The 20,082-nt window shown below is 41.6% G+C and overlaps 1 protein-coding gene across 2 annotated transcripts in view; it reads left to right on the plus strand.

Moving 5' to 3' along the window:
* The first annotated feature begins 2,971 nt into the window (after positions 1 to 2,971).
* The window catches only part of prkar2aa (protein kinase, cAMP-dependent, regulatory, type II, alpha A), a 43,903-nt gene continuing 26,792 nt past the window's right edge, over positions 2,972 to 20,082 (plus strand). The window contains exons 1-2 of one of the 2 annotated variants that reach the window (XM_062392047.1): positions 2,972 to 3,633; positions 4,480 to 4,769. In XM_062392047.1, coding sequence (XP_062248031.1) covers positions 4,517 to 4,769 — 253 coding nt within the window. In that variant the 5' untranslated portion in view covers positions 2,972 to 3,633; positions 4,480 to 4,516. The remainder of the gene's footprint in view (positions 3,634 to 4,479; positions 4,770 to 20,082) is intronic. The other variant, XM_062392048.1, reaches the window with a different exon arrangement.

Here is a 20,082-nt window from a genome sequence, read left to right on the forward strand (position 1 = left end):
CTGTGTCGCTTGTCTGGGATTATTTCACATCTCTTCAGTATGTTGTTTGGTTTGTATGTTTAGTGTGTGTTTGGGTTGTTTGGGTTAACTGCAATGAAGCCAATTCCAGCTCCGGAGTTTCTGGACTTGGTCGACCTATTTTCTGTTGTGTTCAGGAAAACATCACCTAAACTGATTTGATTCATTCCAGAGGTTGGTCTTGTTTCTAGTTTGGATTTAAAATGCACACATCAGCCAGTAGATGGTGGTATTGTTTCAAGGAATTCAGTGACAACAATCTGTTTGGCTGTAATGCTGATCCAGGCATAGAGTGGTCAAGAATGAATGACTCAAAGACATACAATTTATTTAGCTTTATATGTTTTTTAGGCTAAAACTTTTTTTTCTATCTCATGATATAATTAGCCCTGATTTTGATCCAAACACTGAGGTCTTGGTGTGATAAAATATTAACACTAACTCACTGTGAGACCAAGCAGTAATTTGTACATCAAACCCATGATCTACTGTATGTATCCTTGGTGGTGTCCTACCCCATTACTGAATGGGGTAGGACACCTTTCTCTTCTCAATATGAACGGTGAAAGAAAAAAAAATCAAATTCAAATAATCAAAAGGAAATAGACGGAAGAGACATTACTTCAGCTTTGAATCCCTGGAGAATTGGAGAGAAGAGTAAGGAAAAAATGCAACAAGGTTTGCAGGCCAGACAAACCTCTGTTATTCTACAGTTCTCATCATTACTGTGTTTTCTCTTGATAAATCACTCTCCTCTCATCCTTCCTCCTAAACCAACATCTGACAGTGACTAAAGACAGTGTATCATTAGTCCAGGATGGAGATGCTTGGAGAAGACAGATGATATAACATGCACAGTACATATGGGTAATCCCCACAAAATCCTGAGTTCAATCACTTCGAACAATAACATTTTAAATAGGCATAAATATAAAAATAAATATTTTCTTTTAAAACATTAAAAACAAGGATTTAGGTAACCTGGACTATTGATCTCAAAACATATATTGAGACTTTATTAGATATTTATTCACATTTAACAAGTCCTTGAATAGTTTCATTACTTCATTACATATTAAAAACACTACAAAAAACAACAAAATTCCATGATTATCTGACATATTCTAAAAGTTTTCATGCAAAACTCTAATGATGAAACTTACATGTTCTTCACAAATTAAAAAGTATATTGATTAACCTCTCTATAGCCCTGGTTTTGGCACATGTTTCAGAAATGAGCTGGATGATTCTGGGAATGGGGATTAGTAATACGGACATTGCACACGTTTTCACTGTCTCTCCCTCTATCTATCTTTGCCTGTGCTTCCTCTGTCTGCTTTCTCTCCCCTCCCCTCTGAGAAAGTAGGCTACAGCAGCTCACTTTGAGACATTTTTGGCATTTACTGGAACCACAGTAGCAGTGACTCCCATAGGATGGCCCTTCAGGGAAAAGCCAAGACCAAAGTTCTGACTGCACAAGGGAATATTCATCTGTCCCGTTCAGTGAGGGTCAAACCACCACTCGTTCAAGTTTTACTATGGGTCTAGCGGGGATCTCTCTGTTATTACCATACAGTACATATAAAAGTGATTATGTTTGACAAGGGAGAACAGTGAGATCCAGCAGTTTAATTCCCCATCCTCTTCCCCCGAGACTCAGAAATCTCATTCCAAAGAATGTGTTAGTTCTAAACTGTATTCCCCCAGCAGAGGGAGCATGTGGGCCTGTCTAGTGTTTGTTGGAGTGAAAGACCTTGGCCAATCAGCGGCGGGTTCAGTGAATTAAATCTGGGCTCGCTGTGGCCATGGCAACGGCTTTACCACTGTGACAGCTGAGGAATGGAAATGGAAGAAAGGAGATGCTACGTGGACTGTGGGGGTGCTTAGCAAACCATCGGACTGGATGCATATAGATCGACCCTGGGTGAGCCTGTCACACGTCAACTGGATCTTCTCTGCAGGGGATAACTGAGTGTGGGTCTGGATTAACACAAAGTAAACAAGAGCCGGAGGATGGAGGGGGAAACAAGAACCATTAGTCAGAAGCACTGACACTGTATTGGCAAAAACCGGACAGGAAACAACTCACTGATTTACTTAGACGAAACATGATTCAGGAAAAGATGTGATATTCAAAGGATGAGCCTGCTTGTCTTATCTGAACGGCCCCGTGAAGAGACTTGACTGTCAGGAAGGAAGGACTGATGGACGAAGCATAGAAGGATGTTGGGTTAGGGGAAGAGAGTGAGTGAGGGAAAGGAGAAAGGAAGGAAGGGAAACGGGCCAGGGGGAAATACCAGAGAGATTTTAGATGTTACGAAAAAGAGAAGAGCTGCAGCTGCACAAAGGTGTGGATGTTATCAGTCTGACACGAGGAAGGCATTCAGTTGAATAGTTTTGGGGCAACACAATCAAGCTTTTGATTTCAAGGCGCAGCACACAAGGCTAGATAATCCGCTATTAGTCTTACATGGGGACATGTGCTGTGCTGCAGCAGCAAAGAAGAAAAACCTGTTGGTTTTGTTGTAACAAAAAATGGGCATCAGTAAAAGTAATAATGAATGAACATGCAGTATAAACGCAGGAAAACGTGGCATTTTTATAGAATAGAGATAATATATCAAATGTAATCCAAAGATATACATTGTGAACAGAATATATACAACATAATAATTCTGAACAAAATGAAGGGTTTGATAGCAGAGCTGGACTTCTTATAAATCTTAAATTTTAATTTGCCTGTTGTAAAAGATCTCCCATCACACTGACACTTCTGTGGGTGTGGTTCTTTTCTTGCTGGACTAATAAGGTCCTGCCTTTGTTCCCGCCTCTACTTGAATGACGGCACCCGATTGGCTGTGACATTCCAAACCTCTGCTCTGCTTAGCCGCGCTTCCCGTCAATCACTGTCAAGCGCTGTCGGCTCACCGGCCACGCCTCCTCACGCTCGCCACAGTGCCAGCGGTGAATTACAAGTCGAGCTGTTGTGTGTGTGTGTGTGTCGTCTGGAGGAGGAAGCGTGTCTCCCCATCGCTCTTCCCGGGCTCCCCTCGTAGAACCAGCCGCTGGAAGAGCCTGACACAGACGCGTCCCGTCGGTAACCTCGTCACGTCGCGTTCACCGGCGTCGCGACGCAGCGCTGCAACCGACGACTTCAGGATTTGTCACCTGGCAGCTGCTGCAGGATTTACTCGTGTCACGAGGAGAGTCGCCAGGCAGCCGTCAAGAAGCCCTGAGCAGGTCGGCCAGTTAGCCCGACAGCTAGCCCGCCCCCCCTCACAGCCACAGCAAGTCCCACCCTCACCGAGTGCGTGGACGTCGTAAGAGGCTGCGGCGGTGAAGTCGAGTGCGTCCCCCCCCCCCTCCCACCACCTCTTAACTTAGTCAGCATCGGTGTACAGCTGGTCGGCAGGAATAAGAAAACACAGGTTGACCCAGCGACGCTGACGTGGAAATTGTTGGCTCCCGGTTGAACAAGTGGTCTGTTCCGTGGAGGGAGACGGGGGCTACACTGGCAAAGAGACTGGCTAGAAAGAAGCGGCGAGATAAGGGACAACAAGGAAGACACCGCGAAGGAGGGGACTGGCTAGTTGAGCCGGGGAGACAGAACCGCACGTAAGTGACGCCCTGTTAGCGACCTTAGGTTCGCATACCGCGCGGCTTACAGGTCATGTACGGCTTGCTATGATTCCCCTGGAAGCCCTTTATCCGCGGCTTATCTCCCGCAGCCAGTGCGTCAGACTATCCAGCGAGCTAGCGGTTAAGGCTTTTCCTAACGGTGGCACACTAGCTAGGCTAAGGTGGCTAATGCCCGGTGGGTGGAAAGTGGGGCTGTGTCTGCTGCAGCCATTATTCTCCAGCCAAGGTTGTGTGTGATTAGTAAATTCAGCCAATTGCTCAGCTTAGCCATCTGTGCATCGGCAAGCGGCCAGTTGACAGGCGTATTAGCTAATTAGCCGCTTTGCTAGCTAGCGCCAACCGGCCACCCACCCAAGTTGACAGCTCAGTATCAGGCGATGCCAAGCAGCGATGTGACGAGGAATGCCACGAGTTATCTCTGGTGCCCATAAAACATGTGAGGCTCCTATCTGCTTTGTGCAGTCGTGGGGACTGTGTGTTCCTTGGCTCAAGCTTAGATAAAGTGGCCGCTCAGTGACACAGCAACACTTGATGTAGTGCATCACACTACCCTGCTTATAGATGGCAGTGTCAAACTTGATGCTCATTGCTTTTGTTCACCGGGCTCTCCCACTTCATGCCGGGGGTCATTCAAAGCTGTTTCCAGTCACTGAACATCCACAGGTCACACACCGGCACACAGTGTACTGGCACAGTCAATGATAACGGTTTTATTTCAAGTTACCAAGCAGGCAGTCCATTATCAAACCACAGCCCTGTACCAGAGGCACAAGAATGGCTCTGTACCAAAACAAACTCTGACACCTTTCTCTCCGTCTGTAGATAGAAGGCAAACACCGCCACCGAGCCACACACAGCCATGAGTATTGAGATACCGGTGGGGTTGACAGAACTGCTGCAGGGCTACACCGTGGAGGTGCTGCGACAAAGGCCGTCAGACCTGGTGGAGTTTGCAGTACAGTACTTCACCCGCTTGCGAGACACCAGAAGTCAGGATGGGGCCAGTGCTGTCGGCAAAACGGGGAAAGGAGTGATGTTTGATGGGGAGCCAATGCAAACAGAGTCCAACGGAGAAGATGATGATGATGATGATGATGATTCTGACTTTGAGCGTAAGTAGATGTTTGGTTGTTATGATTATCAGCTGTGTCGGACATGTCTGTGTGTGATGCTGGACCGAATGAGAGCGAGCATATAGACAGAGCGGGGCTGTGTGAATGGGCTGGACATGGAATTAAAGAATGTGAAGATGAGTCCTGAAACATTGTCAGTGAGAATAAATTATTTTATTTGTGTGTTTGTGTGAGAGATGCTCATCACACATATTTGCGCTAAAAAAAATTCCATTGAGTAGGAAGTTCCACAAGGCAGCCCTCACATGCCACTCATCTAACCTAGTGCCTCTCCATTCTTATTTTCTGTTCGACTCAGGATCTGAACGCATTTTTTTTTGCAATTTAAATGTCTGAATTCATCCACTATACTTTTCTAAATATTTCAGGAACTACGAAAATATGCACTGAGTGGAAATTATGCTCTGACAAAGCAATTTGCATCCCATTTTTGAATTTTCTTAGCTTAAATTAGAAAGATGTTGCATAGTATTGAACAGGAGCAAACATTGAAAAATAACAAATGTCACATGCAGTTAGACTCTGAGCAAGAGCTATTAGTGAGTAAAAGCAAATTTATTCTGTTTAATGTTTTGAAGAAAATCTTGGCTGCGCATCCAAATTTTATCAATTACCACCAGCAAACACCCTGTCCTAACCACTTGTGTCATATTAAATGAATGGGTTCTGAAATAAATCAAACCCATGAAAGGAAACTGAACTGGACTCGACTCAGTTGTGCAAGTAGAGTTGGACTTTGAAAAGTATTTTCTCAATGAATGAATTTGTGATTCCTTTTTTGCAACAGTGTATGTTTATGTTAAAATTTAGCCGCTCAAACACTCTGCATGATTAAGGTAACAATCAAGGTTGAACAGGGTATCTTACTTTGTGCAGATGCCTCAGTCTTCGATAGACTGACAGAAGATGTAAGCTGGGCTCAGCTCTCCTCTCTGCTACTGAGAACAGCATGTCCTACATAGCATCAGTGTGCTGTGGAGCCAGGGGCTTTTACCCTATGAATGGGGTTCTGTGTTTTCTCAATGAGTTGTTCCTCTGTGATGATCCCTGAAAGAGTCACAGGTGTATGTTTTAAAACTGCAAGTAACATTTTTAAGTCTGTGAAAGAATTTCACAATGCTTTTTGTCAAGCAACATAATCCAAATGCATAAGTGTTGATAACGACTCCACAATGTGTCTCCTGTCGGTATTCGGAATAGTCCAGGGTTGAATTGTATTTTTTTTTAATCTTTAGTTCTAGTTTAGCTCTTTATCAATTATAGGTTAACTATACTCATCATGCCCCAAATGCAAATATCCATCTCTGCTGAAAGCAATATTGGCCAGGCTTGTTGGTTGGTACAAGCTGGCTCAGGTAAATGGTGGATTACAGTTTCAGTGTCTATGCTCATAGAAGTGGGGTTTGGCTCCTTTAAAACATCTGTGACCTCAGCTGAGGGATATGTGTGTATGTCGTGCACATACACATTACCTCTGTGTGTGTCTGAGTACTTTGTGCACATTATTGCTGCATGTGTACGGGCATGTTTGTGAAAGCAAACAGATGTGCTATGACTTGGATTTCACACCCGTTCAAATTCCAGCCTGGTAACAGCATGAAGCAATTCTGCCTAGTTCATTCTGATTATAGATCAGTTGTTGAGTATTTCTATGGCTTATTCAAGGTGGCAATAAAGGGAAAGGTAGCTGATACTGTTTCACTCCAGGAAGCAACTTTTGCCTGGATGCTGTGGGTCACACACATGACATCCATGACATTGGATTATACAGCCAGGCTTGTGTTGACTGCCCTGAGGCATTAGTTTGTAATGGGAAGAATACAGTCCTGTATAGTGAAAGACATCATGTGCTATTGCCTGACTAGTCTTGTAGCCTATAGGTATAAAGATGCTATAAAGCCACCAGTTCAACTGCCGATGCGCCAAAGTGGTTTGGTCTTGTGCAAAAAATACCAAAATAACTTTCATAACTTGGGAGTGCAGAACAGCCATGGTGTTTCTTAGTTCTTAGGTGACTCATACCCAATCGCAAACATTGGTATGCAGAACCGCTTCTGACAATAAAATGAGTCACAGTGTTAGTACCTTGAATGGTAAAGGCTGTATCACAATATGCAACTAAACTTGAAAAATGTTAATTGTAAAGTTATTTCAAGTTTCTGTTTGCTGAAGGTTTTGAGAAGGTGACCTTTAAATCACAATGTCCGGTCAATGATGGATGTCATCAGTTTTCTTTCTCTGGTGTTATTTTTTGTCAGATCTGTACTGTTAAATATCCAATCCCAAAAAAATTTGATCCCATATAGCACCAGTATACGGAACTCAGTATTGGTACACAACGTTTGCAATTTGCATTTTTTCTGTTTTGTTGTGGTTTTTCCTCTCTACTGCAGGTGATGCATAGTGCATACTATAACATTTCCCCATCATTAGTTTGTAATTTATAAACTGTTGGTTTTGTTGTAAAGTATGTCATATTTCCTACAATGATTTAGCATACTAAATGCATCAGCATGAGTGTTGGCTAACGCTACTTAAAATGCTAAGCTAATGTCAACGAAGGCAATGAAAAATCCAGCTACAAAAACACCTTACTCCAAAAGCTAATTAATTACCTGAAGATGTCAATTCAGGCTTTAGTGATTCCTCACTTGACTTTGATGCCCACAGTGTTTTTTTCTGGTTGTCAAAATGGTTCACTCATCAGCTTAGATCAGGATTTGTACCATGTGTTTCCTCAGGTTAGAGGTATTGTCTGTGTCAACTTTGAAAATTGTAATCACAGCTGAGACCAGTTTTGGCTCGCAATGGCCTTGACCTACTGTAGCTTGGAACAAGGTGCATTGGGGATGATGTAATCGCGTCAATCGCGCTTGTTCTTTTTCACTCTGTCTCTCTCTCGCCCAGATACATCTATGCTTTAAGGAAGGGGCGGGTGATATATTGATATTCAAAGGATGAGCCTGCTGTCTTATCTGAATGGCTATCGAATATCACGTGCGATGTATAAATGACTATATCACGGCCATCTGGTATAAATTGTCATGTGAATGTTTTAAGCCGCATGAAATTCTCTATAAGTCTCGCTTCTCTCTTCTCAAACCCCTCTCACATCAGACTGCTTCCATCCAGATGGTTGGGGGAGTGAACTTTTTGTATCAGGAGGGAATAGACTCAGAGAGCATGAGAACAAAAGTGATGTTTACAAGGGATGAATATTAACAGCGTTCACTCCAGCCAGAGTGGACGCGAGTGTGCGTGTTGTGAGATGCTAGGTACGTTCATGTGAAGCAACTGGTCAGTGAATTTGTTGAACAGCGGAAACAAACTTTGAAACACAAAGTTTACTCTATGATCCAAAGCTGCTCAATGATCAGAAGCCCCTGTTTGCATCGTGTTTAAGCCTAAATGTTCGCTGATATCTTTCGACAAGGTGTATTCAGGGACTGTCGGAAATTATAATGTTCGCTTGCTTAGCCACTTCATGTGGACTTTTATGAATGAATGAATTTGCACAATAATCCAAAGGAGATTTCTAAATATCGATATATATATATATTGTGTATCGTGATGTAGCCTTAAAATATTGCAATATTTGTTTTTGGCCATTTCGCCGAGCCCTAATCTCTGGTGTCAAAATTTGCCACATTTTGGTTTAATGTGAATCGATACTCTTAAATACAGATTATTTTTTGGTTGGTACCCTCAAAAGTACAAAGTGTGGTAGTGTCAAAATTTCCATCACAGAAGCTCATCAGCATCTCATCAGGGGTTTGGACAAAAGTTCAGCTTAAGGGGAAAAGTCATCTTCTCACATTTAGAGCACAACTGACTGAAACATGTGACTGCTTCTTTCAAGTGGTGACCCACTGGAACGAAAGCAATGACTCATTTTGGGTGTTGACCCTTTAATTAAGAAATATTGTCATTGTGAGATTTATATTGAGCTGGAATGAGAGAACAGCTCTCTCTAATAGAGAGGTCGTTTTTGAGGACCCTTCATAGTGGCTGAAAAAAAGGTCTTGATAGCCTTACGGTGAAATGCCAGTTGTGTAACATGAACATGATCTGTATCTGTTGAATGCAAATATGCCTGAATTTTTTTTTTTCATTTATTAGGCTGTTTAGAGGTATGATGATTCACTATTGTGCTCTTAACATTTTATTTGCTGCAGGAAATGACTGTGTATGAGTGTGCTGGCTAAACACCTACAATTTAAATGAACTAGATCGCTGGTTATGTATTCCCAAAACATGATCCTATTTTACATTTCCTTTGTTTTCCCGACTCTTGCAGCCTAGAACAACAGCAGGATCACTACATGGGCCTGCAGAGCTGCTTAACCAAAGCAGATATTGTTTTGAATACAAACTATTGTACCTCCATCTTATCTGGTGATGATATGCAAACGCTTTTTGAGTAACCCTTTCTGTGTTGAGCCTGAGTTTGTCGATTTGACGATTCGAAATAAATTCACTCCTGATATGTTATGCTGGGACTAGAAGACTAAAGCGTGGGCTTTTTGAAGGAATTTAGTTGGACTAAAACTGAGTGCTAATTAGAAAGATTACCCCCTGTCTTAAAAATCGATTTACCTGGTGAATCCATGTGAAATATTTAGACCTTCATTGTTCACAGTTCAGTTTTAAAGGTCAATGAAGAAAAGCAAAGGTTTCATACAAAATATCGGCAATACAAAGGAGGTCCTCCTAATATGTGCATGTTTTTTCCCCTTTAAGCTAGTCTGTGTAGAGTCAGTCTGAGAGAAACAGGAGGGGATGAATAGACCCTTCTGTGACTAAAGTGAGTGGGGTTTTTTATTAAAAGATGGATCGAGGGACAGATCAGTCCCAGAGACGATAATAGAAATAAATGAAATGTGTTTTTGTAAGAAAGGCAGAAGAGATAAAGCAGAGGACATATACACATTTTTTTTGAGTAAAAAGGCTGAGAGGGAAAAAACCAGCCCATGCTTAATTTTAAAAGACAGTCATCTGAACATACAGCATACTTAAAGTTAAGTTTTATTCATCTTGGTCAGTGCAGTTTTTTTATTATTATCTTTTATTATGGGAAATGTCCTCAAACCTGTTTTTTCCCGTTCCTCTTAAAAGCACCAGTCAGTATTTTCAAAATCCTGTCCATGTGTTGTGTGGAATATTTCAAAGCACTGGTCAAAGTATCGGGAAGAGTTGTAACATCAACAGCACCATGGTTTCCTTCTTGTTGCAGAAGCCCACCTGCAGCATTAAGTGCAGATTTTTCCCTGATGGACAGAGTTCATTATGGACTGAAGTTACTCTGTTCACAAATAAAGACATACGGCCGTCCCACTGCTTAATGTATACAACAAGGTTGACTATATCCTTGCAAATGGACCTAGGAAATGGAGACATTTGAAGTGGACTGCGACATGTCCTGGAGTTTTCAAATTGTGACGATCCATAAAGACTAGTAATTTTGTTTAATTTAAATTCTCTGAAAATTGGTTTATGTACCAATAAGACTAAACAGGAACCATCTGTCTCTGCAACTTTACACTGAGGATTTATTCATTATCTGCATCCACCTGGTTGTAAGGGTCCGTGTGGTGACAGTAAATGTCCCTGTTTGTAAGGGTCTGCGCCCAACCCGAGGTTTATGAGTCCATGCCGACTGTATGTGCCAGCAAGCCTCTGAATGTGAAAAGAAGATGATAATGTGTGTGTGTTGAGCAGATGAAATGCTTCTTGCATGCTTGGTTCTTGTTGAGGCCTGGGGTTAATGTAGCTCGGGGTATGATCACACGCAGCAGCACGCTGAAATTCTGCCCCTCTGACTTCTTTCTGTTTCCTCCCCTGCTCTCCCACCTCCTGTCATTGTTTCTCTTTCTTATTTGGTTATACTCAGACTCTCTCTCTCCCCTGCACTTTATCCCCTACTGCTGATTTCCACATTACTTGTCTAGTATAGTAGTGATTTAAGGCAGTGTATTAAGTAGATAGAGTGAGTTTTGGCTGGCATGACGTCTAAGAAAGTGCAGAGAGAGACATATTTATTTATCTATTCATTAGTATGAGATACTAATAATGTCTGTTCTCAGTCATTCTTCAATGTTCTCTTCAAATTCAAACATTTGTACTATTCCGTTCCCTACTCTGGACCGAAGTTTTAGCTTTGCTTTGTGACATTTTCCTTGCAGTTGTGTGTGTGATTGATTGATGTTACACTGAGCTCCTATAGTTGCCACCTGCAAGTAGTGTAATAAGCAGAGCTGTCCATATTTATTTTAATGCCGGGGCTGTGTGTGTATGGTCTAGGTAATTCAGGCCACTTAATTGAAGTTATTGGATTTTCACTGAAGACATATGTTTCACGTTTTTGTTAAGTTAAGGTTTTGGTTAAGGTTCAGGCGAGGTTTCAGAGGCAAGTAGTTTTGGTCATATTTAGTCTCCGGGACATTAATGTCAGTCAAATGAATGTCCACTGTGGTCATGCAGACATAACACTATATAAGCATGTGTGTACATTTGTATGATTGTGATTGATTGAAAAGGAAAAACCATGACCGAGTCTCAGTGCAGTGTTGTGTAACAGGTGACCTGATTAGCAGGCTGCTGTGTGCTTTTAGCTTACAGGCAAATCTAATGTAGCCTAGCATCCTAACAGAGACCTGCTGGCCCGGCTGACCGACTGCGCTTAGTGGAGTAGCCCTCAGACGGCTCATACTACTCAGTCTGGCTGTCTGACTGCTTTTTAACACAGTGACCGTCTTTCTTCCTCACTCGTCTCTTCAGTTCCTGTCTGACTCTTTCTTCCTGCCCGTATTTATATTCACCACCAACAGTAAAGTCAGTTTATGCAGCTCATTTTGGCTCTTGGTCCAGCTGGCTCTCTTTTTAGATTAGATTAGATTAGATTAGATTAGATTCAACTTTATTGTCATTTTACCTGTGTATTTGTTAACAGGGATTGTTCTCTGTCTTGCTCTCATCGCGTTCGTGTGCCTCTTTTCCATATATTGGTTTCCTCTGTTTACCAAGCTACTAGTATGTCGGTTTGTCTTTACCTTTTGCTCACCCTCCCTATTTAACTGTCTTGTTTGTCTTCTGTTTTTACGTCATTGCTATGAAAGCCAGTCTTCTGGTTTGTGTGCCTGTCCACTGACATGCCTTTCTGATCTTTTTTAGTGTCTTTATTTTAAATCTCTCTGTAACCTTATCGCTCTACCTTTTTGTGTATCCATGTCTCCGTCTGCCTCTTTATATTTTTTGATGTCGTTTTTTCTACATCCCTTCTTCATGAACATGACTTTTAGATTTATGGGTAATTGGTGTTCATATCCATTTCTGAGTTTATATCAGGTAATTAAAATAAAGACACTGATGACTAGAGACAAGTGTATATAGTAGGTTGCATACCATTGTTTTTAAGGAAATGTATTTGTAAATTGTTAGGCACAGTTCAAATCACTAAGACACACTTTAGACTCAGCACAGAGGGGGTAGAGAACTCTTATGTACCTTCTTATAAAGACATTTTCAAATTCACTCATGGACCCTGCCTTTTTGACCACACTGTATATCCGTAAATACAAGTCATCAATTATTGATCCCGGATGTATTCCTCATGTATTGCTGAAAATCATGATTAATTTCATAGGTTACGTGCCATAAGAATGACATCACACATAAGTGTTTGTTTTGCATCTGGCTCTAAAGGGAGAAGCACACAAACATTGTAACCGGTCTTAAATTGATACGCATACATTTCATCTTGACTTAATGGGTTAAACTAATTCTGTGTTATCTTTATCTTATCTCCATGTTTACTGCAAAGCTGGTCTTCCTTTGGAGGAGTACAGAAAGAACAAGTTCAAATAGGCAGCAGAATAACAAATCCCATCAAATCAGGCTGTTGCGGAACAGACTGCGTTCCAACCTGGCCTGCTTGCATTTACTGATAAACATCGTTTGAACTTTGGTGCTTCCTCATTCCCTTTCCGCAAGCCATCTTTAGAGGCACTGCAAAAAATGAGGAAATGGAGGGGGTTGGCAGGCCATTAGCAGTGGCTGTATATCTTCCTCTAAGGCTCCCGTTTGGAGTTCACATGCCCTTTGGCTCCAGTACACAATCTCTCTTTAGGTCCTAATGTTGTCTGAGTTTGACCACTGCCTTGCCAGAATTTCTCAAAAGTGACAGACATACAGTAATTCAAAACAATTATATTGTAAGTGTTACACACCAGTGTTATTTTGAATTTTCAAGCCATACATCCATGTATTTAAATCATACTACTTTCTTTTGGAGATTACATTACATTTCATTTAGCTGACGCTCTTATCCAAAGCACCTTACAATAAGTGTATTCAACCCCTAGGGTACAAACCCAGTCCGCAACTTATGATGTTTATGTCTTTAAACTAGGAGGCAAAGCCTTGTACAAGTTGGTAATGTTTGAAAAGAAACACTCAATGGCCGTGGACCCTAACTGACCCCCCCCCCCCGTTCCCACTCTGTATAGATTGAGCCAGAGGGGGTAGTTTTTTTAAGGGGGCTGAGGGAGTTGGGTTGCTCAAAGGGTCGAGGGCAAAAAAGAGAGGAAGAAAAATATGCATTTGTAGGAGACAATTTTTTTTATACTTCACTATTGACCAAATATTGGTAGTAAAACTAATATTGGATTAATAATGTACTTCTACAATACTCTCACTTAAAGTAAGCCCATGTATTGATGCTTCTCTCAGGAGTGAAGAAGGAAGTAAAGAGATGAAATGAGAAGCACCTGGGATAGAAACAAAGTTGAGATGATGAGACAATGAAAGAGAGGAAACCAAAACAGAGACAATGAGAGATGGAATGTGGTAGTTGGTCCTCTGATCCCAGGTCTGTGAGCACTGGTCCCACTAGAGGTTGTCGGGCCTCATGCTGCCCTCATGGAGTCTGTTTCTGACAGTTTGGTTAGAAACACACACACCTGTAGCCTGCTGGAAGTCATTTTGCACGGCAGTGCTCCTCCTGTTACTCCTCAAACAAAAGAGCAGATACTGGTCCTGCTGCTGTGTTGATGCCCCTCTACGGCCATGCCCACCTCTCCTGGTGTAACTGTCGGCCTCCTGGTATCTCCTCCAAGCTCTTGAGACTGTGCTGGGAGACACAGCAAACCTTCTTGCCACCACACGTATGGATGTGACTTCCTGGAGGAGCTGGACTACCTGTGCAACCTGACAGGGTAGCAGATACCGCCTCATGCTACCAGTAGTGACAAGGACACTAGCATTACACAAAACTAAAGAAGAATTAGTCAGGAAGAATGGAAAAAGAGCCGCAGTCTGTAGCCAGCCCATGCAAAACCATTCCCTTTTTAGAGGTTGTCCTGATTTTGCCTCTCCATTGCACCTGTTGTCACATTAGATGGCACCAAAGCAGGTGAAAGTGATTCATTATCCCTTGTGCTTCCTAAATGGACAGATTGATATCACTGAAATCTAACTGACATGCTGTTATACTGTGTCGATTAAGTGTTTCCTTATATTTTTTTTGAGCAGTGTATATAAGTATATATACATTCTGGTCTAGTGCACTGAGGACCACATCTTTCACATATCTGTCTGCCACCCGGCCGTATTATGTAAATCCATTACTCTTTCATCCTGTTCCTTCTGAACCTACTGTCTCATTCTCTCAATCCCCCTTTCTCCCTCGCTCTGCTTGTGTTTGTTTCAATATACAGGCCCAATCTCATTAGACAAGAGGGCTTAGAGGGAGAAGAGTTATTAGGGGCGGGTTGAGCAGAGCCCACTTTGGCGTGTGAGAAAGTGAGAATTTACAAGGGGAGAAATGTAGAGAAATACCATGAATGGGAAGAAGAGAATGAATGAGGGAGAGGGAAAGTGGGTTGGAACCAGCAATAATCGTCAGCAAAATGTAGTTATACTTTTTGGGCAGCCAAACAGGGTGTAGTTTAATTTAGAGGTATTCTGAAAAGTATTGTGTTTAGGAATCATGGAGTCTTTCATTACCTGCCCTGATATCCACCTGTTTATATCATGGATAATTAGATAGATACATGAGAGACAGGCCTCAGATGCAAAGGTTGGTTGGGACTTTGTCAAACCTGAAGCACTCACAATCAAACAAGTGAGCCAGTCCCACTGGCCAGCTGAGGTTATCCATGAATTCTTTAATATCTGCTCAGCAAAGATGTTACATGCAGAGGATTTGCGGGTAAAGAGAAATGTTTTCGATTAATTCCAATCCAGATCTTTTATTGAGCTTCGTAGAAACTCACACTTGTGCAGCAGACTGAATCACAGCCCTATAGAATGGGTCAGGACGGTGAGATGGGCTGAATTAGAGGGACAATGACCTCCTTCTAGTTTTGTATATGCTGATAAAAGTATGGGTGTTCACGTTGGTCAGATCAGACTTCGACAGCCATTTCTAGATATGGATTCCATTACATGAATATACAGAAATATTCGCCTAATTCAGAATAACAGGGGACTTGCAGATTAATTAGCTGCGCCATTTGAGCCCCCGTGTTCACTGTAATCTCAGAACAGGTTGATAAATGAACAGCAATAATCACCTATGACTGCAGGGAGGGAACAGCAGAGTTTGCCAAACTGCAGCTAGTATGCGTTTTGAGAAAAGGATGATGGTTGGTTTCCTGCCAAATTGGCTGTTAGAGCAGACAGCTGAACAGACAAAAGACCAGCGTGTAGCTGGTCGTTGTATCACACCCTTACTCATTCTAACTCTCGAACTGAACAGTAGATCCTACATGTGACAGTATATTTTATTAATTCCAAGCCATTTCTGCAATCTCTTTATTGCTCCATATATAAGATGGTTGATCATTTACACACACACACACACGCATTTGTTCACATGATTGAGGTCATATGGAAAATCCTTGAAACCTATATCCTGCCTCCCATCTACACACAAACAAACATGACTGAAAATACAATGTCCTCTTTGTAGGCAATGAGAGGTTGTACTATTTCTCTATTACTCTACGACGCAGAGAATAGGGTCACTGTTAACCGATGGGTTCCAAATCCTCTTTTTTACAAATTACCCTGCAGCGAAGAGGCTATATAAGTTACATTTAAAAAAAGATTGACTCAGTGATTAATTTTCAGACTATGCCATTTGGGTGTTTAATATGGTGCCCAACACAATCACATTCATGGTCACCGTAGAAAACATTGGCCTTGAAATTGCTCTCAGCCAATGGCTGCTAGAAGTGACAGTGATAGGCATTGGCCTTGTATGTGTTTGTGTAACTCTCATATGTTTTATCCTCCTAAAGGTCAACTGCACTTTTTACTGTCTGTCGGAAAGGAGTCAAGTTTTGCAGGAGGGAAAGAGAGTAGATTTGGAGGAGATACAGTAGATTAATAGAAAAAAGTTCTGCATTCCTTCCCCTAACAGCCTGTGTTACTGGAAATGTAACACGAAACACATTGAACTGTTCACTAGAGTTGAGCATCTGACTTACTTTGTCTGTTTATGGCTGCATTAGTAGTCAGATTTAATGCAAGGGCAAGTTTGCCACTAGTGTTTTTCTACAGTTAAACATTTTACCAACACTCAGGTCTTCTTGGGGCCTTATATTTTGCTGTGATTATGTCTTTTGGGAAGCCAAAATGAATATACCGACCGTCATCCTGCGGATATGAAAACATATTTCTGTACTTGTCATGTGGCCGGCTGATGCTTTCGACCCATGACATTTAGGCCTGAGTCATTGTCATTATTTCTCTTTTCGCTTGCTTTTGCTACAGACAAGATTTGCCAACTATAATATTATAATACCAGACGATACTGCTCCTTGTAATGTCTCCAGGGTCCCATCTCCTAAACTGTGTGTTAGGACCCCGGAAATAATTACAAGCATACCTCTCCCTCAAATCTTTTAATGAAACGAGCTCCTGAGGCTGGCAATGGGAAAATATGCTTGATTTTGATGGTGTAAATGTTTCAGGAAACCTGCAGCAGCTCGGTTCATAAACTCAGTGCTTGATAAGGTCAGAGAGGAATCCTGTCATCCACATTCTGCAGTGTCACATTTTACAGGCGCCGGGTAACAGCCCTCAGGTTCTGCAGGTTTATAATCATACAGGCCATCACTGATAACATGGTGTAACCTGGGTGAATATGGTAAGGCCATCAAGGTTGGATGATACACATACCAGACTCCTATTATAGTGCTAAAAACATGGGGTATTTTCCACTTTTTGTGTCTGTAGCCCCCCCCCCCCCAAGCAAGTTCACATTACACCATCACTGACGTAAGCACAAAGAAGAGGCAACACTGTCATAAGGAACATCTTACTGCTCCCACTGTGAAAAGAAGTCTGGGAAAATGACACATAAACAAACTAAAGTAGTCCGTTGTTTAGAGTTGTCTTGCCAACATCGTTACCTCTCATTATTTTTTGCATCAGCAAACAGAATTTCATGCATAATGACGCTTATATATTTTTTCAGCAGTTAGGAACACTCATATATTTGTTTGCTTCAGCAGGAACATCAACAGTCTTTCTTGTGAAAAGGCATTAATCATGATGTGCAGAACTGTGATCTCACTTGTCTCACTCTCAGAGCTGCGTGTCCTCTGTAGTAAAGTGGAAGGGTCAGGACAGGAATTAATGGATTGAGTTAGCGCTTGTAAATTAAGTTGACACTGTAACCTATCCATCTTGCCTCCATTCATCATTGCTTGCCCGTTTGCCAGCTGATTTACGTATGTGGTGTCCAGTGAAAAATATCACCCTCCATGGTATTTGTAAAACAGTGTGTGACTTAATGTGGAAATTAAAATACTTACACTGCCTGGATCATGGAGGGATTTCCAAAGAAACCAAATGAGGACTTTCTCATGGTCAACAAATATAATTTGATTGGCTAATATAATTAGGAGCCTCTGCTAAATGGTATATGCATAAGAATGCTACTGCACTTACCAGTGCATAAAACAGTCGCCACTCTATTGATAAAGTGTGAGCTGTATATGCTGTGGGATTTCCTTTTTTAATAGTGTGATAACTATTGCTCTTGTAAGGTTGTATCTTTTTCAGATTGTTAATAACACAGGGTGATTTCAAGTAAGCATAATTTATTTATCACAGCTAAGTTGTCCTCAATTAGTGACTTATTGTATGTAGAGTGCTTAGAGTATTATGTGCGGGCCATGTAGTAAAACAAATTAATCTTTAATTAGACTAATTGTGATTCTCTCTTTCTCTGTTTGAAACATGATTTAAATATACACATTGCTAAACGGATGGCTGTTCAATTGTAACTTCATGTAAACCTAATTACACTGGGAAAGGGTTAACAACGATGCAGCTATAAGCAGGACTGGGCCACTTCCTTTTAAGGACTGAAGTCTTGTGGATAGAAGCAGAGAGGGGGAGATAGTGGGAAAGGGAGTGAGACAGATATTGGGCGGAGAGACAGTACAAGAGGCACATTTTGTGGGAGGGAAATGGACAGTGTTGAATAATGGGAAAAAGGTAAATAGAGTGACGAGGGAGTTACATGGTGGGAAACAGGGACCAAAACAGTGAAGAGCGTGAGAATATAAATGGATAGAGGAAGCTTGATGACGTAGAAAAAGGGTGGTATAGGCTTTTTTTTTTTTGTGGCAACGATGAAGAGAAAGAACCAGTGGCTCAAGCAGATGTACACAGTGGTTTCAGGCAAAGAGAAAGCCGTTGCAAAAGTAGACAGAAAGAACAAAGATACAAACAAAGCGGAAGTACTGCAAAAGCAATTCAAAGGGTAATGAGTAATAGTAAAATGTGAGTTTGTGTAGGCAAAGCATTGTTTGACATGCAGCATGATGGAGGAGAGGAAATGTTCCACTGACTGGGGGAAAGACATGACCAATAAAGTGGTCAATTACAGCTACAAGCTGCTGTTTGAGTTATGTATTGCACCCCTGCTAGTAATCTGTCACTGAGGAAACCTGAGTGTGTGCGTGTATATGGTTTGTGGGCATGACTTTGTGTATTTTGGTGGTATAAGTGTATATAAAGTGCAGACATTGTTTGCTACATATTTGTGCATTGGTCCGTATCTGTATGTTTCCCGTATCCAGTGTTGCTGATATCATGTAACATCATATCTCTGTTTACAACTTCTTTGTAATATATATTACTTTCCGACCAGTTCTCTTGCTGAATATCATAGAGCTGTTGATTCGTACGTCAAGCTTTCTCATGTAACTCATATGTATGCTCTCCTTGTGTCTATGCTCCATGTATCTTGCCCGAGTGTATCCAAGTGAGACAGTGGGAGATCTCCGATCATTTTAATTAATCTGAAAGCACATGGCAGGGAGTGTAACGTATAACCTTGTTGCCTGAAATCTATTCGACAACTTGACACTACCAGTTCATCCTGTTCTCTCTGCAGGATGAACACAATGTGTCATGGTGAGAGACTGTTCTTTAGTAAAGTGCTGTGCTTTATCTTGATAGGTGTTAAATAGGGCTGAAACTAACGACTATTCTGATAGTCGATTAGTCATCGATTATTGAAACGATTAATCGACTAATCGGATTATGAATGACACAAATTCTCAATTGTTCTTATTTAGCAAACAGCTTTTAAATTTAGCTTGATGTTGTTCGAGGCATGTGATGCCTGAAAATAAAGACAATAAAGATCGATACATACATACTTCATTAAAAAATATATTTTTGTAATGGATTCTAGAATCCTGCGCACAGGTATATATGTTTATATAGCAAGCTAGCTAACAGGCTATCTTACCGAGGCGAGTCCGCATTGTTTACGTTACGATGTCAAACCTCCTCCTCGAATGCACATGTCCTGCTTCCATGGAGAGCAGGTCCGCCGTACAGATATTGCACGTAGTTTTTTTCGGGCTATGTTGAGGGTGATATTCTCCCCACGATGCTGTTGCAGCGGACGCCGCCATTGGTCCATGTTTTGTCGCTATTGTACATGCGCGACTTTCAGAGATAGGAAGGAAGCGAGATGACTCACTCCTCAGCTATTTCCATTAGCACCTCCGGTAAATCAAAGTTTAGTTCAGCTGTATGGCATGAAAAAAAACATGCGCTATGACGTAATCAAAGACTCGTCGACGAGTAAATTCGTCGGCGACTATTTTTGTCGACGACGTCGACTAATCGTTGCACCCCTAGTGTTTAAGCTGTATTTGAATTTGTAAAGTATCTGGCTGATTACAGTGCATTCATCACATTCTGCTACACAGCTGTACCTCAGGGTTAACTAAACTCTACAGGTGATGTGAAATGTCATGTT

Source organism: Platichthys flesus, chromosome 7 (assembly GCF_949316205.1).
Source record: "Platichthys flesus chromosome 7, fPlaFle2.1, whole genome shotgun sequence".
Lineage (NCBI taxonomy): Eukaryota > Metazoa > Chordata > Actinopteri > Pleuronectiformes > Pleuronectidae > Platichthys > Platichthys flesus.